This window comes from Vanellus vanellus (genome assembly GCF_965231255.1).
Source record: "Vanellus vanellus genome assembly, chromosome: 22".
NCBI classification, from domain to species: domain Eukaryota; kingdom Metazoa; phylum Chordata; class Aves; order Charadriiformes; family Charadriidae; genus Vanellus; species Vanellus vanellus.
In genome coordinates this window covers 5,599,002-5,622,554 of record NC_138927.1, presented here as the reverse complement: position 1 = coordinate 5,622,554, position 23,553 = coordinate 5,599,002, and the positions used below count along the sequence as shown (strand labels likewise).

Below are 23,553 nucleotides of genomic sequence, written 5' to 3'. Positions count from 1 at the left end.
CACAACCCCCAAACAGCGTGGAGAACCAGCAAGGGAGTAAGAGCAAACCAGTGTTTATTGTGGAAAAGCAGCACCTCTGATCTGTGAGCAGCTGGGCTGGCGAAACCGAAAATCCCCTGTTTCACAAGCCCCAAAAAACATCCCCTAAACCCCAACCCCGCACACCCGACCCTCCTCTCTGCCCTGCCAGCGCCATCCCCCTGCCAGCGCCTGCCCAAGCTCAACACCACACGTCCCTTCCTCCCCCCGAACACACGCTCCCAGATGTACCCAGCACCGAGATGTCACAGGAAAACCCCAAATCAATCACTTTCCAACGACGTGGCTACCTTCACGCTGCACAGCCAGAGCGACCCACTGGCGGAAACCAGAAATGTACATGACCTTCCCGCTCTGCAAACCAGAGGTTGGAAATTATACCCCTTCCTACAGCCTCGTCGCTTTTTGGGTTGGGGTGCTTTGTGGTTTTTTTTTGTTTTGTTTTGTTTTGTTTTTCTCCTTCTTCTTCTATCACTCAAAGGGCTTCTTCATTTCCTGGCGCTTCTTATCCAGACCTCATTCTCCCACTTACACGTCCCTCTGGGATGCAGATGGAGGTGGCCCGGGCTGGCTTCCCAGCAGGACGGCCGCCAGCCAGGGACCGGCCTCCCTCTGCTGATGGGAAAGGACACTACAGAGCCGGCGACAGGCCAAAAACGCCTCCACCAGATCCCGCTGCTGGAAAAGCACCGGGAGATTTGGCTCTCCTTGCTCCAGCACGGGTACCTTCCCCTGGTACCAGGCACGGGATTTGGGACGATAAGGGCAAATTCAAAAAACCCCACATCTTTGTTCAAAAGCAAAGACCATCCTCACACGGTGAGAATTCAACAGCCAGGGGTACGCCCTCAGTATCTTTAAAACTAAGTTTTATTTTTACCAAATATAAAGTCTTTCCTGAATGCAGCAGCAGAACAGGCCCGGCCCCCTCGGGGCAGCGCAGGCCTGCGCAGGCCGAGGAACCACTTATCCTCAGGTGGGTCGGAGCATCGCAGCGCCATCCCCGGGCGCATTCACGCCAAGCTTCGCCAGAAAATTTCGACAGAAGCCAGGGGCAGCCGGGCACTGCCGGGGGTGCCGTGGGGCCGTCCCACCCCAGTCGCCTCCCTGGCCCCCCCCCGGCCAGGCTCACCCCATCCAGCCCCCTGCCAGAGCCGAGCTCACGGGCACTCCCCGCAGTCCGAAATAATCACCTTCTGCTTCGGTTTCCCGTCTTTGGTGCCCTGAGCCTTTGAGAAGAGAGCAGCAAGAATTAAAAGCACAAAATCTAAGGGCAGGAAGGAGGGAAGGAGGTGGGCTCTGCCCCCCCACCAGTGCCTACCTCGATCTGCCGCACCACGTCCATGCCCTCCGTCACCTCACCAAACACCACGTGCTTCCCGTCCAGCCAGTCTGTTTTGTCGCAGGTGATGAAGAACTGGGAGCCATTGGTGTTCGGGCCGGAGTTCGCCATCGATAACAGCCCTGTGATCAAAAAGCGTTGCGTTATGGCTGGGGAGGAAGTGAGGAGCTCCAGCACGTGAGCTGCTACCTCAACCCAAACCCATTCCTGTGCTGTGCAAAACGCTGCCCGTTTCAGGTGAGCCTCTGAATACTAAACTTCATAGAAACTGGTGGAAACCAATTACACTGACAGAGAAACGCTCGCAAGCATGAAAGATGGAAAGTGGGGGAGGTTGCTCATCTATTTTTAGTTGCAGTAATAGAAGAGATGTTTGTACGGCAAGAAACCTGCTTGTTGCTGCTTTTCATAGCTGCACTGTGACTTTCCTCCTTTAAAATCAAACAGGAAAGCAGCTTTGAAACGCTTTCTCCATTCCGTCATACTGGAAATTAACAGCGCATGGATGGAGAGAGAACGGTGCATTTCTGCTCGCTGAATACCGGTGACACACGACAGTCTGACCGTGGAAGATTACACCGCAGCAGAAGCATTTGGCCAACGTAGATTACAATTCAGGGCTGCCAATATCACCACGGTCTGGGTCAATAGCATGGGCCCTAGATGACGCTGAGCCGTTTTGCTCTCCAGCCCCTGCCCGGGGAGATGGCTCTACCTGGTCCTGTGTGTTTGAGAATGAAGTTTTCATCGTCAAATTTCTTCCCGTAAATGGATTTGCCTCCGGTGCCGTTGTGGTTGGTGAAGTCGCCGGCCTGGCACATGAACTGGGGGATGATGCGGTGGAAGCTGCTCCCTTTGAAGCCGAAGCCTTTCTCGTGGGTGCAGAGGCAGCGGAAATTCTCTGTTCAGGGGTAAGGGGAAAAGAAGTGAGAGCTGAGCCACAGCTGGAAGCCAACGCGCTGTCAGGGGAAGCGATCTCCTCACCTACGGTCATGGGCACCACATCTGAGCGCAGGAGGATCTGCAGCCGCCCCGCAGGTTTGTTTCCGATCTTGATGTCCATGTAAACTTGAGGGTTGACTCGGGATTTCTTGGCGGGAGGCTCACCCTGGGCAGCAAAAGAAAAAACAAGCAGGTTGAGATAACGTTCCTCTGCTCTGCCTCCAGACATGGTCGGCCTCACGCCCTCAGCCTTCGGGACAGCAGGGATACAGATGGCTCCGGTTGTTTCTCCTACCTCCTGCGCCTCTGGTTTAGGGGCCTCTGCTCCTGCCTCCTCTGTGTTCTCCTCCAGAGTCTTCCCCGAAAACTTCTTTAGCCAGTCATCGTCCGACCAGACTGCGATGGCAAAAGGAAGGGTCAGAGCACAGGAACAAAACCACCACTCGTGAGCACACACGCAGCTGCACAGGCCAGGGCGCAGCACAGTGCTGGCAGCAGGATGGCACCCAAAACGTGGGAGCAGTGTGCCCCCAAGGGACACAGTGTGCAGGAAAATAAGGGACAAAGTCATCTCTTTGGCCTCCCAGAGGTGCCACACACCACTGGGCAGGGCAAAGCTCACAGCCCGTTCGCTGCAACCGCCCCCACGCAGGGCGGTTGCTCAGCATCACCTCCACCCCATCTGCTCTTACAGATGTGGCCAGATGTGTGGGTAATTTTGCCTGGCATGTGTGTGCGCACGCGTGCTGTGCCCTCTGTCAGAGGGCATGAAGGCAATTAAAAGTGCAGCCAAGAGTGTTTCCACCCAAGGACTTGGGGAGTATTTTTGTTTATTTGGCTACTAACTTCTTTGACTATGAGGTTGCCACTCAGATCCCCAAGACCCCAAACAGGAGGCAGAGCAGAGGTCTCTTCCTTGGGGTCCGGGAAAGCTGAAGGGCTGACACATGAAGCTCTGAACACCCACGGGAATGCTCTCCCCTCCCAGGCACTAACTCACCCGGCCTGGACGATCCTTCTTTAATTCGCATTGGTTTGGCCAAGTTCACACGGATTGTCCTGCCGAAGAGCTCGGACTCATTCTGCAGAAGGAAAAAGCACAACAAAGCCCACCAAAAGGTGAAACATCACCGTGCCCCCCAAATCCCAGCAGAGGTCAGAGGAAAACAGTGCTTGCTTTCTCCACGTGGCCCATGCCACATAGCGCGTCACTCCGTGCTACTGGGAAGACAGCAAAGCCCTGTGCCTCCATGGGCCAGTGGGAACTGGGTCCATACCATGTTGTCAATGGCTGCCGCCGCATCCTGCCAAAAAGCAAGAGAAAAATCATTACTCTAATATCTTCTCTCTCTGCCTTTAAAAGCGAGGCTCAGCCTGCGCATGCCCCAGCATTTTGTTGCAAAAGAGATTGCCGAAGGACTGTTTTCCTAAACCTCATCTACCCCATGGCTGTAAAAACCAATGGATCTTGCAAGAGCCGTATCCAAACCAGTATCTGGGGTTTATCTTCCCACAGCCAATCCCGTAAACTCATTTTATGTACGATGCTTTATCGCTTATGGAAAATATCTGGGAGGAGAGACCTCGTGTAGGAAGCCCAGGGCAGGTTATAATGCAGCAAATATATGACAGTCTGTGCTGCCCATGAAGTCAAGAAACCCCCTGCTACTGCTGAGCCCCAGGGACAGCAGGGGGGGCAGTTTGGGCCAGTAGGAAAATGGGAAAAAGCGGGAACTTGGGAAGGCAGAACTGGAGAGTGACCCGAGGCTGTGGCAGGTAACCCCCCGCCTGCTTCCATCAACACTGCTGTCTCCAGCGGGAAGAGGACCCAGCCCCAGGGGAGGCAGAGGAGGGCCCAAAGCAGCTCAAGTATTTGCCCCTTTTCTGAGGGTCAGTACAGGGTCAGGTCTTGTTGAACACCTTCATCAACAACCTGGATGAGGGGACAGAGTGCACCCTCAGCAAGTTTGCTGGTGACACAACACTGAGAGGGGCAGCTGGCACCCCACAAGGCTGTGCCTCCGTCCAGCAAGAGCTGGACAGGCTGGAGAGTTGGGCAGAGGCAAACCTAATAAAGTTCACCAAGAGCAAGTATAGGGTCCTGCACCTACAGGGGAATAACCCCATGCACCAGTAGAGGTTAGGGGTTGACCTGCTGGAGAGCAGCCCTGTGGAGATAGGTCTGGGAGTCCTGGTGGACAACAAGCTGCCCACGAGCCAGCAACATGCCCTGGTGGCCAAGGCGGACAATGAGGTGCATTAAAAAGAGTGGCCAGCAGGTCAAGGGAGGTCATCCTCCCCCTCTGCCCTGCCCTGGGGAGGCCACAGATGGAGCACTGTGTCCAGTTTGGGGCTCCCCAGTTCAAGCCAGACAGGGAACTGCTGGAGAGGGTCCAGTGGAGGCTACCAGAGATGCTCAGGGGACGGGAGCATCTCTCTGCTGAGCAGAGGCTGAGCCCCCGGGGGCTCTTCAGCCCGGGGAAGAGAGGGCTGAGAGGGGATCTCAGCGATGCCGACCCATATCTCAAGGGCGGGCGGCAAGAGGATGAGGCCAGATCTTTCCAGTGGTGCCCAGTGACAGGACGAGGGGCAACGGGCACAAACTGGAACATGGGAAGTTCCATCTCAACATGAGGAATTTCTTCACTGTGAGGGTGGCAGAGCACTGGCACAGTCTGCCCAGAGAGGTGGGGGAGTCTCCCACTCTGGAGATACTCAAACCCGCCTGGACGCCATCCTGTGCGACCTGCTCTGGGTGACCCCGCTCTGGCGGGGGTTGGACCGGATGATCCCCAGCGGTCCCCGCCATCCCCTGCCTGCCAGGGACTCTCACCTCTGCCAGCTCAAACTCAACGAAGGCGAATCCCCGGTGTTTTTCTAGAAGAGACAGAAGGCAGTGAGCGGTCACGGCCAGCAAAGACACACCGGGCCCACGGCCACCCAGCAGCGGTCGGTTCCCGTGTCCCCCCCTCCCCGGGGGCGGCTCGCTCCCCCCTCCCCCCCCCGGGCCACCCACCCGTCTCGTAGTCCAGCGGGATCTGGATGTCGGTGATGTCTCCGAAGGGGATGAAGGCGGCGTGCAGCACCTTCTCGTCCACCTCCTCCGCCAGCCCGCCTGCGGGGCGGACAGCCCTCAGCGCCTGCGGACATCCCCCCCCCTCCCCGACCCCCAAAACACCCCCCCCCGGCCCCGCCACTCACCCACGTACAACACCCGCTTGGTGGCCGCCATCTTCCCCCGCCCCGGAACGGCGCGGCCGCTCCGCCCTCCCGCGGGGGCGGCACCGGCAGCAGGGGAGGGACCTCCGGCGGGGACGGGGACACGGTCAGCGGTGTAATTATGGATTTGCGCTGTTTTTAGTCGCGTTAAGAAAGCGGTTGTAGAGCGAGAGGCTGTACTAACCCGTGGAACTCGTTAAGATAGGGGGCTAACCATTAATTATAATTAAATAAGGGTATTTCTGTGTTCTGAACCATAACGGTATTTCGAGTGTGGGTTTGTGGAGCCATTCCTGCAGAAATGCTGTAAATCAGTCCCTCTGCTCTGTGTGCATGTTGGGGTAAAGGACCCTGCTTTGGGCCAAGGGGGATTCGGGCTCATTTTACTGGGAAAAGGGGTAAAGCGGCACTTACACCCTGAGAGCGCGGGAGCCCTTCCTGGGACACACCATCCAGCAGCTCCTTGGGTTTGCCGAGCACAAACGGGGCCACAGTTCCACCACGGAGCTGGCATGTTGTTACAGTCTGAAGAACACAACTATTTATTGTTATTTAGGCAATTATTCTATCACCCAGTGACCCCTCCCCACCCAGGAAGGGGAAATCGGGAAAAACAAGGAAACCCAAGGGTTGAAATACAAACAGATTTCATAGATTCAGACTAAATAATTAACATTAACAGCACTAAAAAAACAATATTGATCCCAATACTAATATAAAATATACAGGGATAACCCTCAGCCCATTCTCTCCATAGGAAGCTGTGCACTCCCAGCAGGGGATAGCAAGTGTGGGACACTACGAGTGCTGCGGATTCGGGAGGAAGGGAAGAGCTCAGAGCTCTGGCTCCGAGGCGAGAAGTTCTCAGGACTGCAGCCATCATAGAACATGAGGAAACTCCTCAGCAAACCTAATTTATATTGACTGTGACATTCATGGTATGAAACAACCCTGTTGGCCAGCTTGGGTCAAGCTCCCAGGTCTCACTCCTCCTCATCCCTCCACCTGGCGAGCTCGAAGATACCAAGACCTTGAAACCCACACACCACAGCTGGCTAAAGTTAAGTATTTTCATCAATTCAGACACGAGAGCCTTCCAAATATGCACTTTTCCCAAGCATTAGAAGAGACCTTACTGAAAAGTAAAATTGTAAAAAAAAAAAAAAAAAAAAAACCCAAAAAAAACACCACTGAAATAAATTAATCCTGTGTCGCTCAAACCAGGACACATGTTCACCTCCAGCACAAACAAGGTGTTTCAGCTCACCACCTTCCTCCTAGCAGAAGGATCTGCAACAAAGCCAACTGCTTGCTTTCAGAAGTACTGCATGCTATAGACTTACTTGAATAACATTTTATCCCAAAGGATCACCCAAAATAGTTCACAAATCATTACATTCATCTCTCTTTAGAGTATAAAATACCAACTGTCCTATAATGACAGAACCATTAAAGAAAACATCCAGCTGAAAACATAGAAATCACAGAATCACAAAATGGTTTAGGCTGGAAGAGACCTTAAAGCTCATCCAGTCCCATCTCCTGCCCTGGGCAGGGCCACCTCCCACCCTGGGCAGGTTGCTCCAAGCCTCGTCCAACCTGGCCTTGAACACCTCCAGGGATGGGGCAGCCACAGCTTCTCTGGGCAACCCAGGACAGTGTCTCACCACTTATATGTGCAATACACGCAGAGAACAGCAAAGCTTCTGCTCTCCTGCGGAGGACGCCAAGGGAGCCAGACCCCCCTCAACCCTTCTCTTGAAAAAGGCCTCCCAAACCCTTCCATTAGATCACTGCTTAGTTACAGTCATCTCCCATTCTGACACTAACCAAACCCAACATGATCAGCCTGTGGCATAATTTTACACAGCCGCTTCAAAAAGCGCTTGTCCAAAGTTAACAAGCAGAATAACTCAAATCACAATTTTAATATATCAGTCCTATAACAACTGCCTGCCAGATTAATTTTACTAAGCCATGTCACACTTACCAAATCTAGAGAAAAAAGATGACACAGTGAAAGTTTTTATTCCTTTATTGATAAACGCTTTCCAGACTTTCCAAACTGGATTTTTCAGTTAAAACCAAAACCACAGAATACTTTCAACCTAAAATCCTCAATGTCCTGCTTAGAAGACACAAAGGGTAGTAGCTCTGTACTGACCACAAAGGAAAAGCTTGCAAGCCCAGTTCAGGTTTTGGAAACCTAGAGCTTCAGAGCTGGCTTTTTAAATAAGATCTTAAAGATTAATTTACAAAATACAATATAACTATGTGATATTATGCATGGCATTGAGATCTGCAGGACAGTGAAGAATCTTCAAACACCTTGAGCTGATGTCCACGAAGGGGCTATTTGGCTTCTTTGCATCCTAGAGGAAAAGAGGAAGACAAGTTACCTACACACAGCACACCTCGCTCCGGGCTAGTGAGCTTCCCAGCATTACAAACCGTAGGGACCCCAATATATTTTGCAAGGTACAGAGAAGTTGTTAACAGCTGTGGATAATATCCATTTCTGATCATCTGACAAGAAACTCAAACTCTTTAGCAGAGAAGCCAGTGACTGAAGCCACTGAGAAATACATGGATGATAACAGAAGAACCCTTCATCATTCTTCACTGTTTTGAGTTGTGACATCTGACCACATCATCTTCACGAAAGTACTGAAGATGGGAATTCCAGACAACCCACAGAAAAATGGATCATCAAAAGGGAGAAGCGACATTCCAAGAACCAAAAACCTTATTCAGAAGCTAAACAAGAGCCAGCTCCAAACACAGGAGGCAGCATTTGCTTGGACAGACCTATGCACCAAAATTACATTCCTAACAGCAGCACTTTAATAGACGCTGTAGGCAGGTGAGCAGGGTCAGGGATGGGCATCAACAGCTTATTTAGCCTCAAAGTCACTAGAACATCTTGTGTGTCCCATTTTATTTCCCAGATTAGCAGTTTCACAAGACTCCTCTCAGTACATTATTCCTTCCTTGACATGTCAGCTGCGAGGAACACTTCAGGGCCTTATGCAACATTTTTCTGATACTTCATTAAAGTAAGATCTCTGAAGAATATTTCTAAAGCTTCTACAATAAGGATTATGTTGAGGAAAACTGCATTAGGATTGTGGTTTTTTTTTTTTTGGGTTTGTTTTTTTTTTTGTTTTTTTTTTTTTTTTAAAAAGAGTGGACTAAAATCAGTCAAGTGCTGCACCCAGACCTACACGAGGCCTCCAGGCTGGCTGCGTTCACTAACAATTATTCTACCTTTGCTCTGATTCTGGGAGTTCTTAACTGAAGCTAAGGGCTGAGACACTCACCAGTCTTCCTGGGTTTAAGAGGTAGCAGCAACCACACCCACCTTCTGGGCAGCTTCTTTCTTGGCTTGGTGAGCCTGCAACACTGCAACAGCCTCCTCCACCTCAGGGAGACAAGTTACCCAGTGAGACCTGCTCTCTTGACCAAAGCCTCCCACAGTCCAGCCCCTCTAAAGGAACAGGCCAGTTTACCTTTGATCGGAGGGACTCTGGAGACTCTAGCATGTGCAGCAGCTCTGAGTTGTCAATCTCTAGCAGCATTCCTGTGATCTTCCCCGCAAGGCTGGGGTGCATAGCTTGAATGAGAGGGAACAAACGTTCTCCTGGGAGGGGGGAGAAGAAAAAAAAAAAAAAAAAAAGAGTTCAGACAGCTGAATTTCAATTAAAAAGTCATCTTTGAAACCTGAGGGGATTTCCCAGGTAAAATACAAACTGTAAGAACTGGAGTTTCACTTACCCAGCATCTGTTTCTGCTCCTGGGGAGGGGCAGCAGCCAGCATGGAGGCCGTCAGCGGTTCCTGTCCCTGCACATGTACTGCAGGCTGAGGTGCCTATAGAAGGGCAGACACGAGGGTTCTGAAATACATACTAGGCTGATTGCTTCTTATTTAGAGACAATAGATATTACCTCCTCCTAAAACACAACCTTTGCCAAGCCTACAGCAGACTTAAGTTTCAGAAAAGGACAGATAAGGTGCTCTTGGTTCACAAATGTGCTCCATCTAAGTCCTGAACTCAAAACCCCCTTAATGTCACACACGGGTACTCTAAGTATCTTGCAAAAACTGGATCAAACATTGTGAGACAAATGCTCTTTCTCAGTTTTGGTAACATCCATGCCTGCTTTTTTACAGCACAGAGGTTTGTAAGAGAAGCAAACTGTTCTTTCAATGACACTCTAGTGAGGATCAGGCAAAGAGGTGACAGAATGAATGGCTGCAAAATGGGAAAGCAAAGAACCAAGAAAAATATCCTTACAGCAAAGCTGGGTAAAAAAGGGCTTGCAAGTACAAGACAGATAAACCAACTAGCTTGCCCCTGGCAAAGGTACAACTGCCAGGTTTTTAAATTCCAAATTATGATACCTGTCTGAGTTATAAAAGCTTGAAGTTTCTGTGAAAACGCTTGAGTTGCATGTAAAGCCTGTTGGACTGCAGTAACTGCAGGGACTTCAGAGCCCAGCCCCTTTGTTACCTGCAAAGGCTGTACAGCTGGGTGCGGGCTGCGGACACTCGAGGCGTATTTGTAAGGAGGAACCGCTCTAGGAGCAGGGGCAGCTACAGGTGGACGAGGAGCTAAGTTCTGTGCTGCAGTGCCAACACCTGCAAAAAACAATTCAAACACCTGTAGCAACACGCAAGCAAGTTGGGATGTCCGATATTGACTGCTGAATTCAGACTATGCCCTGCACAGTAATACTTCTTTAGAAATTGGTGTCTCCAAAATGCAGCTGGCTATTTTAGGAAGGGGCTATTCTCCCTAAACTAGACCATGCATTCCACATCCTGCATTTAAAATATTTTCTAGTTATTCACTGGAATAAAATTAATTTGGATGCTGTACTCTGAAAACAAATATCCATAACCTATAGAGACTTTTTTTTTTTTTGAGTGGTAAATGTTGCAGAGGTGTAGAGATGAGTTCCAAACCAGTGGAAAACAACCTATCTGGATTTCTACTGCTGTGCTGTAGCACTGACTGTCTCCAGACCTGCACTGCACAGCAAGGAATAGGAAAGATTCAGGTGCTGTCTCTGCCCCTTGCTCCAGGTGGCCTTTAGTCATCCATATTTGACAACCATCTTTGGAAGCAGAAGTCAAGTCTCAATAGCATCCTCCTCCCTCACAGACAAGGGGAAGAGCCTGGGAGGCAGACACCTTACCAACTCGCTGGGCAGCAGCAGGGAGGCCACGAGAGGCCGGAGCATTGCCGGCAGGGGCCAGATGGCGCAGTGCTGGCCGTGGTCCAGACTGGCGCATGGCATTTGGCATTCCCTGGAAGCCTAATGGAAGAAATGAGGGGAAATCCTCAAAACAGAACTGACTGGCAAGTCAAGACAGTCAGCTACAGGATGCATGCATTGTTCTTGTTGGAAAGTATAGCCAAGAGGGTCATACAACCAAAGTACTGTCTCTAGCGTACTCACCTTGAGGTCTTCCTCCTTGCTGCCAGCGTGGGTTGGGTCTCATCTGCGTCATTTGATTGGGTGCATAGTAAGTGGGTCTGCTCTGAGCCTGAAGAAAGATAGAAGTTGCCTTTGAGCTTGTCTAAGTGAATAACAAACATTGTTTACAACATGTTTTGGCAGTTGTTGCCAGGACTCGACACTCAATTCGCATTAAGAGAAGAGGCAGCTGGGAAGTCACAGAATTAACACCACTGACTGCACCCTTCATTAGAAGATATTTGCTTATAGGCATAAGAAAGGCTCAGTGAGATTACTGCAGCTGAACCATCAAAGCTCCAAGAGAGGTTAAAAAGCCACACCAGCTCAGCTCACCTGGGGCACAGCAGGCATGAAATATCCCCCAGCAGCAGGCTGGAACTGATTAATGATTGTGTTGGCAGGCAAGGCTCTCATCCCAGCAATGCGTTGCATGTACTGATTAGTTAGATGGGCCTTTCGCTCTTCTTTCCTTTGTGCAAGTGCAACATACAATGGCTTTGAGCCCACAATTCGCCCATTCATCTCTGTCACAGCTTTCGTAGCTTCCTCTGGAGAGGAAAAGCAGACAAAGCCAAACCCTTTGCTCCGTCCATCTTCCAGCATCACCTGCAGTAAAGATCAATTGCTAGTGGAGTACCATTACAAAAACTTAGCCTAAGAATCCATATTTAAATGTCAGCTTTCAGACAGGTAGGACATAACTGTTGCAGAGGTGTAGAGACAGGTACTCACTGAATGAAGTTACCTGTCTGGATTTACTCTGCTTTTCTGTAAGCACCATGTGTCCCCAGGCCCACACTGCGCAGTAAGGAATGGGAAAGATTTGGTGCAGTCTCTAAACACACATAGGGAAATGCCATTACATGCTTAATGGGAGTCACCTCAAACAAGCATGTTTGCCACTTCCTGTCTCCTCTTTTGATCAGGGAATGAAGCAAGTTTTCAGTAAAATCCCACCAAGACCCAAATAAATCTGTCTTTACTAGTTCAGATGTTCTCAGGACCACAATGACCAGAGGATATAAGAACTGCCCTTCGATTCCATGTCAATAACAGTTCCTTCTTCAGGCTTTAAAATCCAAATAACCCCCACACCCCACAGTACCTTGGCACTCGTTATTGACCCAAAAGGTGAGAACTCCTTCCTCAGTTTTTCATCATCTATAGTGTCATCTAGGTTTTTAATGTATAGGTTAACACCCTAGAAGGGAGAGAACAGCAAGACATTCATAACAAAGAAAATCTAAATGACTGTTAGCATCCATCTGCCAGAGCTGTAATTTATCTGAAAACTGTTAGTTTAGCATAATGTTCCTTTCGTACCACCCAAAGCTGAAGGCAGTAAGTGTTGCAAAGGTGTAGAGACAAGTCCCACTGTGGTGAAAGGGAGCTTGTCTGGATTTCCTCTGCTTTCCTGTTGCATCATGAGTCCCCAGTCCAGCACACTATCGCCAGAAGTGGGAAAGATTCAGATGCGATCTCTGACATGGCCCAGTTTTGCCATGATAACACAGATAACACTATAGGGTTACGCTGCCTCTTTCCATCCTTCTTGGTATCCCCATTTTAAAGGGGACTGCATGACTCTCGTCTCACATCCTCCTAAACATTTCATTGCCAAGACTACGCCCTGAAGCCTCCTTTGCCCCAAATACCGTAGTCACCTTTACATTTTAACTCCTGGGATATCTCATAGGACAATGACTATATAAATTCGTTTCCAGTCTGCCAATAGATTAAAAGTGGAGCTTAAATTCAGAAAAGGAACAGACTATTCACCTGGTACCGGCTGAGTCTCTCTTGTTTTAGCTGTTCAAACTTCCGTTTCAGCTCTGCCTGGCGCTCGACCTTCTTCTGTGCTCGGCCTACAAATACCATTTTCCCATTGATATCCTTTCCATTCATTTCTTCTACTGCCTGGATAGAGGGTCCAAGAGGAAACTGTCAACTGCTGAAGCAAGGCAGCACCTGACCCTGTTAAGAACACGACTGTCCAAAGCTCACATTGTATCCCCGCCTGTTAGCCAATAAACCAAGGTTGCCACATTACCTTTGCACTGCTTCTGTGGAACGGGCTAATTAAAGACAAACTGAAGTTATCAGGAGAGACCGTGCTGACAACACCACTGTAAGTGCTAGACTAACAGCAACTTGTGAATTTATCCCCACCCTTTCTTACAATTAAGGCCAAATTTTAACAAGCATACTGCTTAGAGAATACCATTTCTAAGCAACATTCTCACTCTAGACACCTTCCTCCTCCTGAAGCCCTGCATTGTAGCATTTCTTCAGCAATTAACGTTCTTGAGTATACCACTACATTCTGTGTGAATCTAGTAATCTGAAGAAATGCCAAGGTACTCTTGAATGTCAAGCTAGTAAGGTGTAAAAGGTTAAGTCCCCACATATGAAGAGGTTATGCCTGAAGCACAGTTTTCTCCCATTCTAGTAACAGGCTCCTATGATAAACCAGGTAAGTTTGTCTTCTCTGAAGATACCCAAGCAACATAAAATATGGTCATACCTTGTTAGCATCTTCATGCTTTTCAAAGCTTACAAAGCCAAAGCCTTTGGATTTTCCAGTGGGGTCTGTCATCACTTTAACACTCAGAGTTTTACCTGTTACCAAGGGATAGGGTTAGTAATATATCATAAAACTATTTCAAGACTATTAAACTCCATGTAACAGCACCAGCCTTCTCTCTCGTCTGCTGGTCAGCCATTGCCTCCTGTCCAGCATTTGGCACAACTACTACCCACACCTCAATGCTTTTTATTCCTCAGCGTCAAAGTGACCCACAGAGAGCTACATAGCTAGTAGCAGCACTGTTAAACTACCCTGGGTCATGAAATTCATAGCCTCATTAAAAGCATTTCTGTATTTACCATATTTACTGAAGAGCTCCTTTAGTCTTTCATCATCCATGTCATCCCCAAAGTTCTTAATATAAACATTGGTGAATTCCTTTGCTTTGGCTCCCAACTCAGCCTCCCGCTCTTTACGAGACTTGAATCTCCCAACAAATCTGTAAGAAAGAATGAAAATCCCAATAAGCAGATTGTTTTCAAGAGTGGAAAAACCAATATGTGATTTGCAGTGAGGCAAAAAATGAGTGTGTAGTAGGAGCTGGGAATGGGGGCAAGAAAGGGTAACAGGAGAAGGACAAACAGGCCACAGACCAACCAGAAAAATCACCTGTCCTATGGCAGAGAGAGTCGGACAAGGATGCCCACCCAGCTCTGCAGTGGCCACAGAAACCCACCCCAGCCCACTAGCAGAGAGGCAGCAAATCAAGGCTTGGTTAGGGAAACCCACCAGCCCTGTAATGGAGGGGTAGCAGGCCATGGCTTGGGCAGGGTCACTCACCAGCCCTGTAGTGGAGAGGTAGCAGGCCAAGGCTTGGGCCAGGAGAACCAGTGCCTTGTGTGTCCCTGTTAATACCGAGATGCATCACGGTTCATGCGATCGTTGCTGCTTCTGGCTGTGACACTCACACTTTGCGGTCGTTTAGCAGCATGCCGTTCATCTTCTCGATGGCTCTATCTGCAGCATCCTGGGTCTCAAAGTGCACAAATGCGTAGCCCTTAGAGCCATTCTCATCACACACCACCTAGATACGTGGAAGGAAAACAAAATGTCAGCTCTCTGAACATGTTTTCTCCTCTGTCACACTCAGACACAAGGCCAGCACACAAAAAGAAGTTACAGCCAAGGGTGAACACTAAGAAGGTATCATCTGTGCTTCAGACCTGCACACTTTCCCTGACCTTTTGGTCAACTCTGCCTTTTAGAGACTCCACTCCTCACTTGCTGAAAAGTGTCCCTTTCGCTTCCTACACTGGACATGTCTGATCATGTCACTGCTATAACAGAATTGGACAAAGTAACCACATCTCACCTTGCAGGACAAAATATTCCCAAACGCTGAGAATGTGTCATAAAGTGCCTTGTTATCAATGGATTTGTCCAGGTTCTTAATGAAGACATTCCCAACCCCTGACTTCCTCAAGGAGGGGTCCCTCTGAGACCACATGATGCGAATGGGTTTTCCTTTGATCACATCAAAATTCATGGTATCTAGAGCACGCTCAGCTGCAAGAGAAGTCAAGAACAGATTTCTGTGGTTTGTTAAAGAATAAAGGTTTCGATCATGTGGGTGATCGTTTTCTCTGAATTTTACTTAGCTCATGGAGACATTCAGGGCAATATCGCGGGCAATCAATTCCAATAACTTTTTAACTTAATGTTTCAAGGGAGGTCTTTGCAGCACAGTCACTAGACATGTTTGAGTATCTAATAGGTTTAATAGGCTATTTTAAATTTAAATAATAGTAATGTTTTAACAACCACAGCAAAATGAAGGTAAAAATCCCTGGGGTTTATTAGTTATATTCTTAATTATTATAAAGGTAAATTGCTGCACCCAAAGAAAAAAAGGAAATACAGGAAACTGGGGGGGGGGGGGGGGGGAAGAAGTAACAAAAATGACTGTTTGGGTTGTTTGCTTTTCATGAAGCTCACATCTACCCATACTAATTTCTATTAAGAGAAAAGGATCATCTCCCTGTGAGGTCAGGGAAAACATGCACGAACACGTGGCTGGCTGGGAAGAAGACATGAGTCAGCCTCTATAACTTACGTGGCCAAAAAATGATTCCCAAGTTGCTCAATCTAAAGATGACAGCAAAACAGACCAAACTCTAGGAAAAAGTCCATATACCCAATCTGATTAACAGGGAAGTGTTTATCTAAACTCTAAAACCCCAGCGCTGTCATTCTAACCTACACTGCAACCCCCTCCATGATTCTATTTCTGCTACCTACTGATATATTAAAAGGATCATTACGTACACACATTAGGATCTTGTTCATAAAACTGAGATGCTTGGGACTCCTCTGTGCCAGAACACACTCCCAGCATGGAGTACGCAGAGAAAAAGAAAAACTGTTAATTCCCAGCATGAAGCAGGGAAAGGAGGGATAGACAGGCATTAAAATCAGGGAATATTAACAGGGCAGAACACAAGTTTTCCAAATTTGTTTGCCTCAATTCCTCCAGGCCACCTTCACCCAATGATTCTTGCTGATTAGATTTCAGGAGCAGCAAATTCAAGGAAAATGCCAATTTGAACATCTTCTCCTTGCCTGTGACTGCTAGTGCAACCAGAGTAACTACCCAGCATTTCACAGAACTACCTCTAGGAACTCCAGTGAGATATTGCCTACAACAGTCTCCTGCACTCCCAAACCCTAAAGTCAGTTTCAACTACTTCATGGAAGTTTCTTGGATTTTTTCATGTGCTTTGAAAATGTTTTTTGTTCTTGCTTTTTAAATTGAAATGGTGTTGTCACTATTTTCCCCAGTCCTCCACACATACCCCCAGCTAGAAAACAAGCTCTGATGGACTTCATTCCTGAAGTAGTCAGGCTTGCAAAAAAAAAAAAAAGAAAAGAATTTAAGGAGGAAAATTATACTTGCTACAACTCCGCTAGTTCTGTTTAGTCAAAGGTGTTAAACAATTGTCTGCCATGCTAATATGATTTCTCAGCTGCTACTGTGAATCAAAGCAACTGAGGTTCTTCCTGCAGTCTGCTCCTAGTAGGCACTTCAGCAGGCGACTTGGTCCAGCTCGTCAAATTTGGCAGTGTTTATTTATAGCAGGGAGAGGTCCTCCAGAAGTATGTGTTGGCAAGGACACAAACTAGTTGTATATACCATTTGCAGCAGAAACAGGGCTCCTGCTGAAAGGTGACAGGCAGATGAAGCAGTGGCATGCAACCAGAGGGAACTGTGAAACACTCTGCAGCAGCTACTGAGATACAGACTAGTTACAAACTTACCCCCAGTTCTTTCAAGCTTCCAAAGCATATACTATTGCACTGCTCCTTCAACAGCCTGCTAGTATTCCGCTCTATTATTATACTCTGCTTGAAATTCACTCAGACACTTCTTGAGAGCAGTAGTATAAGAAAGCCCTAGATGGATTCCCTGATTTGAGGAAGGTCCACCATACCCACAGGTGGAAACGCAATCACATTACACCAATACCTAAGAAAACCTGTAAAGGATCAGTACAAGTTATGTGAATGACTCAGACAAAGCACATCTGATTCATTTCCTTAATCTGAGCAAACACCTTCTCATTTTCTTCTATTTAAGCCACAAAGCTTCAGCCATTTCAGTTCCTGTTTCTCTCCCACTGGTTCCTGTCATACTTCCAGCAGACTCAACTGCAACTCATATATAACGTTATACATACTCTTAACCCCTTTCAGGCTTCCTTTTTATTCCTCTTCCATAGCCTTCTGGATAGGGAAAGCATATGAACACTCCTTGCAGCTCGCCTTAGGCCTCAAAGTAAGTAATCTTCCTTACAGGCTCCCTGATGTAGAGCTAACACAATGCTGGAATTAGCAACTGTGGTTGAGCAGCATAAGGACAGATAACCACACGCACACACTAAGATTCACCCACAAGAAACTCTGCACAAGGAGTTTTATTTTGCAAAGATGGCTGCACTGCAAACCTCTGGGCTCTTGCTTATATCACTAAGCAAAAAAAACCCTGACAACAAAAGCACATAGCACAAATTTAACCACTTTTTAAAAAAAAAGGAGAGGATGCATACAGAACAGACTTAAATCCCTCAATTGCTGAAGTTAGAACAAAATTATGTTGGCAGTGAAGCACATATAAGTAATCACTCTTCCTTTTTAACTTCACACCTGCATTTACATTACACAGGTCTTCTCTTACATTATCTTCTCTTTTTTAAGGAAGAGACAAAAAGGTTATCTGTATTCTTCTACACTTTTCTTCAGAGACACTTATCTAATTCCTAGCTCTGTGTTCTTTCTTGGCTTGGGAAATGTTCTGTTTTCTCTGTCCTTCCAGAACAGCTTATCTCTATAGCCATATTAAAGTTTCTCTGCTTCATTATCTGAGTTGTCATTGACTGTTGTCAATGTTATGAATCCCTGGAATGCAATTAAATTGCATGAGGAACACATGAAAAAGGAAATTCAGCTTTTCTTTCAAATGAAATTAGTTTGTTTTCTTTCCCTTCTTCATAGTCAAAAAGAATAAATATTAACAACCACAGCTGAGCCTGAACTAGCCAGAACTTTGAAGCGTTTCCTTAATCTGCCTATCACAGTATGACAGATTCAGTGTTCACTGGTTACTATGCCGAAGAACTGCAATCAAAAACAGCAGAGCTTATTTTCCACTAAAAATAACCTCTTGCAGCAGACTACCAGTTAGACAATGCATGTCCAAAAAGTAACCCCTTCCAGGGTAAAGCATCACTCCATTAGCTAACAAAAATGTAAAGAAAACTGCAAGCTTTGAACCAATTTGGACACAGGAACTCTGGAAGTACAGAGCACATTCAGGATGGGATGGTGTGATCTCCTGGTGGCCCCAATGTAATGGGGAAGAGTTCAGGCTACTTGACTTGCTCTACAATCTTTCTCTAGTCGGATGGACAGACTCTTATTTCCCACAAAAAGAAGTTAAAACATTGTTTTCTTCAGATTTACAAAGCATTCATCCTTCCACAGCACGTGCCAGGGAAATATGAACTATCATATATCAACTTCTTTAATACCTACTACCACTTCAAGCATACTAACAATGTGTCCACAAGAACTTCCCTTTTAGAGCACAAAGCTTCCTGATTACTTTTACATGGTATTTTGTAGCATCTACTATCACCCATAAATCAAAACAGATCCCTGCAGTGCTACCAAACACCCCCCATCTTTTCACAGATGTAGCAAAATGAAGTCCAAATGCATTTCTGATTATGCATTCCCATAAGAAAATACAGATGCCTCCTCCTTTCAGAAAGCCCTCATGCAGGCAGTACTGAGTACTGCCACCTTGAAAACAAAAGTCAAATTCCTACATTTGACTGTAAGAATTACATTCTTCATATTCAGGTCTTTGTTTCAGAAAGACCACAATACACCACCAACAGGCTCACCTTTCCAAAATTATCTGTTTCTGTTCTGCTGGATTACATTTAGTACAGCAGCTGGGTTTTTTATTACTTATGCAAAGTAACACATACTGCAGTTTACCAGGCAGAAGAAATTAGTAGTGTTTCAGAAGAAATCTCTTCATGAAGGCAGGAGGAGTTTGAATATTCCTCCTTCCTGATATTAACTCAATGATTAGGTTTAAATCACTTGACCTTCTAAGACCTATCAGTAACAAGACACCACTTACTTTGTATCACTTGAAGTACTAGGACTTCCTAAAATGTCTGCTGCCTCTCCAGGAGCCCAGAATGATGCAACCTCCCTCTAAATTCCTGCCTATTTATTACCATAAAAGATTGCCTTAAAATATATTGGAAGGCCACCTGTCTTCCTATTTGTATGAGGTACAGAACTTCTTTCTGCTAAAGCAAGAACATGTGACTAACCACTCTTCCCTTTTGATATCATAGCTGTACATTATACAGGTCATCTCTACTTTAACAGAATTTTATTTTCCACCCCATCTTCCCAGTGTTTATCTAATACAAGCTCCGTGTTCCTTCTTGGCTTTATTTCTGCTGCTTGTTTTTATTTCTCTTATCCTAAAAAATGACATAGCCTAGACAAAAGCAGGTGAGCCTGGATAACTGTATCTTTGCTTGCACATGAACGTACCAAGGGGATTTTGTAAGAGGGAGTCAGAGCAGACAGGTTCATCAGAGCAGGAGAGCGCCACATATACAGGCTCTCAGGGTCTTTCCTTCTCACTGATAAGTTTAAAAACACTTAGCCTGCATATAAAGCACTTCTGAGAGTTCCATGAATGAGTAATTATGCACTGGGGTGCAAGCCAGCTTTTTAACAGCCTAGCAAGAGAAAGGATCAGAAGTGCTCGATCAGATCAGTCAGCATCTCAAGAAAAGGGCATGCAGAAGGTACTTTGACCTGAGAGAGGATAGAAGCTAGGATGGCACATACTCACAACAGACTACATAAAAATCCAAACATTCCAGCCAAGAGCTCAACCCCAGAGCCTTTGCTAGCTTGCAGGAATACAATTTTGTAATAAAGTTTCTGTTTACCACATGAGAAATACTTTGATCCAAAGCCAATAGATTACCCTGTGCAACAAACCGATCACTCTGGTGCCTGTGAAAATGTAAAGCAGGTAACTAACTACGGGCTAAAGGAAAGTTTACTTGCTGCTGAAGTCTGTGCTGTTGTGAATTGATTCTGAATTCAAGGGAAAAGTTTGCTCTCATCTATCCTTTGGATGTCTCTATCGCATATAAATACTGCTCAACCACAGCACAGAGAAATAAACTTGCCCCAGTCAACAAGCAAAGGCTCTGAAAACTAGGGCAGAAAACGCTGACCCATTTTTCTTCCGGAGAAGACACATTCCAAAATGACCTCTTTTGTCCCATCTTTCACATGCTACTGCTGCTTCAGCTCTGGAATACCTACTTGAGCAGGAGCCAAATTAAAGTATGAAAAAGAGAGTCTGGCAAGAGCAAATCAACCTGGCTTCTGCATGAGAGACAACCTGGTTTCCCACACATGGAACAACGCATCTTCTTTCATTAACACAAGTATACCACTTCCCAGACTGCGAGACCCATCCGGCTGCTGGCACAAACCCAGCAACCTGCAGTCCACCAGATCCCCCAAATATTAAATTGGAGCGAGTGGGCAGCTAGAGGCTCAGCCAGCCCAACCGAGCATTCAACCAGGATTGACTACTCTGAACAACTTCTGCCAGGACTGACAGCCTAAAGACCCACACAAATGGCCCAAACCTACGAAAGAACAAAGGGGAACACAATGGAGGTTATTCTCTTATGTGAGGAACAAACCCAAGTCTCCAAAGTTTAATACCAGTAAGAGAGAAATAGGTCTGTCTATCAGAGATGTTACCAAGATGTGCATTTGCAATGTTTTGGAGACACCATGTTGTTAACAATATCCCAGCTTCACAACAGTCACCAGCAAGTGATTACTTACCCTGTAACACTTTGTAAGCAGCTACACAGCAGTACACACCAACAGCAGTGTGGATTAGTGGGGAAAAAAGCAAATAAAAGCAAAGAAAAAAAGCCATAGATGTGGTTGTATATGTCACTTACCATCTGCTGGCTGCTGGAAGTTGACGTAGGCATACCCGAGGGACCGGCGGGTGATCATATCCCTGCAGACCCGAATGGAGAGAACGGGCCCAGCGGGGCTGAACTTCTCGTAGAGCATGGCCTCGGTGACATCGGGGTGCAGGTCACCCACGTACAGCGATGCCATCGGGTAACTGCTGGCAGCCGCGTTCATCTTCCACCCAGCACGCGCTCCCACCGGCAACTAAGAGGGTTTTATTCTTGGGGTTTCTTTAAGTCAAGCCTTTCGTAAATATTTAAACTGGAGTAAAACTCAAAATCTTATTTAAAGCCTCACTAAGCCGGGGGGCTGGCGGGAGGTCGGTGACCGGAGGGGGGTAAAGTGGGGGGGGGACAGAGAGGACGAGGAGTGAGGAGAGGCCTGGAAATCAGCAAAAAAAAAAAAAAGAAAGTTCAGCCTCCAGGAGAGCGGGGTTCGGCTACGAAGCCAAAATTCATACGCTGTCTCCTGAGCGCTTCTGCCGCCGGCTCTGAAGCAAAAACCCTCCTCGACCTCCCTAAAACCGCGTCCCTTAGTTTGCTTTAAGAGCCTAATTTAGTCCCAATTCCCCCCAGAGCGGAGGCCGTTTGACTTTTTCCTGAGGTAAAAAAAATACACATATATTAGGAAAAATAATCCTCTCTGGCATATATATTTATACGAGCCCTTCTTTTAAAATTAAATCTTCTCTGCTAGGTTTATATTTTTTATATAGAGATATAGATATAAAAAACAGACCGGCTCCAGCGGGGCAGTAATTAACACGCGGCGGCGGCTGAGCGCGGAGAGGGGCGGCCGCGCTGACAGGAGGGGACGGGCCGGAGCGGCGCTGGCCCGGGCTGCCCCCCCCGCGCGCTTCCCCGTGCCCTCCCTGCCCCGCGGTCCCGGCCCGGGGCGGCGCTGGGCCCGTCACCCACTCACGCGCTGCGGCCCGGCGAACGGAGAGGAGGAGGAGGAGGAGGAGGCAGCGGCGGAGGCCCCCCCCGCTTTATAGCCGCCGCGGCGGCGTGAGCGGGGCCGCCGTGCCGCGGAGAGGAGGCGGCCAGGCCCGGCGGGGAGCGACCCCCGCCGCCCGACGCGCCGCCGTCGCCCGCTGCAGCGACCCCAGCGGGGGGAGGACCGCCCAGCCGGCCCGGGCTGAGGGGGCTGGCGGCTCCCGCGGCGGCGCCCCCCCACCCACCCCGCCGTCCGCCATTTTGGGGTCGGCGGGCGGCGACCCTCAGCGGGGACATGGCGGCCCGCGGCCCCTCAGGCTTGGCCCGTGTCCTGGTTTGAGCGACGCAGGGCTAATTTCTCTTCTAATGCTTGGGAAAGCTGCACTTTTAGAAGGCTCTAGTATCTGAATTTGTGAAAATATTTACTTTATAGCCAGCTGCGGGATGTGGGTGTCAAGGTCTCGCTGTTTTTGAGCTCAGCAGGTGCAGGGATGAGGAGGAGTGAGACACAGGCACTTGACCCAAGCTGGTCGACAGGATTGTTTAGAATCATGGAATCATCTACATTGGAAGGGACCTTTAAGATCATCAAGGCCAACCTTTAACCCAGCGCTGCTGAGTCCACCACTAAACCATGTTCCTCAGCACCACATCTACATGTCTTTTAAATACCTCCAGGGATGGCGACTCCACCACTTTCCTGGGCAGCCAGTTCCAATGTTTGATAACCCTTTCTGTGAAGAATTTTTTTCCTAATATCCAATATAAACCTCCCCTGGTGTAACTTAAGGACATTTCCTCTTGTCTTTTCACACCATGAATGTCACTTTCGATATAAATTAGAAAGTTTGCTGAGGAGTCCTCTCTCTCCCTTGATGGCAGCGATCTTGAGAACTTCTCACCCCGGGTCCGGACCCCTGAGCCCTTCCTCCTGAAGCCACAGCGCTCACAGTGTCCGACATTTGCTGTCAATATTGGTTCTTTAGTGCTATTAATGTTAATTATTTAGTCTTATTCTATTAAATCTGTTTATATTTCAACCCTCGTGTTTCTTCGTTTTTCCCCGATTCCCCTTTGCGGGTGGGGAGGGGTCACCAGGTGAGAGAATAATTGTCTAAATTGTCTAAACAACAATAAATTGTTGTGGGTTTCTCAAACCATAACACCCTGCCATTGCCCTGGCTCCGGCCTCTTCACACGCCCCAGGACAAGCTGGGCCTCCATTTCTCTCCAAACAGCCCCCAGCGCCAGGAATCCCAAATCCCCCCGGGGTGGTTCTGGCCCCTCACGATGAACGTGCTCCAGGAGGGACGGGTGCCACATTGCCAGGCGCTCCCCTTCACACCCAGCTCCTCAGCAAAACCTGGTTTTCCTCAGGCTGCCCAAGAACATTCACCTCTCAGGGATGTCCACCTCACCCAAGACAGCAAACCCACCCAATAAATAAGCACAAAAGCTTC

The 23,553-nt window shown here is 47.8% G+C and overlaps 2 protein-coding genes across 5 annotated transcripts; both read right to left on the bottom strand.

Annotated features, from left to right (window-relative positions):
• Nucleotides 1–904: 904 nt before the first annotated feature.
• Nucleotides 905–5,578, bottom strand: PPIE (peptidylprolyl isomerase E). Of its 2 annotated transcripts, XM_082494116.1 has the most exons (10): nucleotides 5,525–5,578; nucleotides 5,340–5,438; nucleotides 5,157–5,200; nucleotides 3,601–3,627; nucleotides 3,324–3,405; nucleotides 2,619–2,719; nucleotides 2,366–2,489; nucleotides 2,097–2,282; nucleotides 1,361–1,503; nucleotides 905–1,268 (listed from the first exon to the last, which is right to left on the bottom strand). In XM_082494116.1, the coding sequence occupies exons 1-10, from the start codon at nucleotides 5,553–5,555 to the stop codon at nucleotides 1,200–1,202; spliced, it is 906 nt and encodes a 301-aa protein (XP_082350242.1). In that variant the 5' UTR covers nucleotides 5,556–5,578; the 3' UTR covers nucleotides 905–1,199. The 2 variants fall into 2 exon arrangements, with proteins under 2 accessions (XP_082350242.1, XP_082350243.1); XM_082494117.1 differs by lacking the exon at nucleotides 5,340–5,438 and having other exon boundaries at nucleotides 5,525–5,570.
• Nucleotides 5,579–7,567: 1,989 nt separating this feature from the next.
• PABPC4 (poly(A) binding protein cytoplasmic 4) lies at nucleotides 7,568–22,111 on the bottom strand. 3 transcript variants are annotated; one of them, XM_082494309.1, is made up of 16 exons: nucleotides 22,080–22,111; nucleotides 21,140–21,362; nucleotides 14,926–15,119; nucleotides 14,522–14,637; nucleotides 13,913–14,052; nucleotides 13,551–13,645; nucleotides 12,806–12,943; nucleotides 12,132–12,227; nucleotides 11,360–11,632; nucleotides 11,006–11,093; nucleotides 10,742–10,861; nucleotides 10,054–10,181; nucleotides 9,317–9,410; nucleotides 9,052–9,182; nucleotides 8,904–8,963; nucleotides 7,568–7,914 (listed from the first exon to the last, which is right to left on the bottom strand). In XM_082494309.1, the coding sequence occupies exons 2-16, from the start codon at nucleotides 21,330–21,332 to the stop codon at nucleotides 7,813–7,815; spliced, it is 1,968 nt and encodes a 655-aa protein (XP_082350435.1). In that variant the 5' UTR covers nucleotides 21,333–21,362; nucleotides 22,080–22,111; the 3' UTR covers nucleotides 7,568–7,812. The 3 variants fall into 3 exon arrangements, with proteins under 3 accessions (XP_082350435.1, XP_082350436.1, XP_082350437.1); XM_082494310.1 differs by lacking the exon at nucleotides 22,080–22,111 and having other exon boundaries at nucleotides 8,863–8,963; nucleotides 21,140–22,061; XM_082494311.1 differs by lacking the exons at nucleotides 10,742–10,861; nucleotides 22,080–22,111 and having other exon boundaries at nucleotides 21,140–22,061.
• Between the last annotated feature and the right edge of the window lie 1,442 nt (nucleotides 22,112–23,553).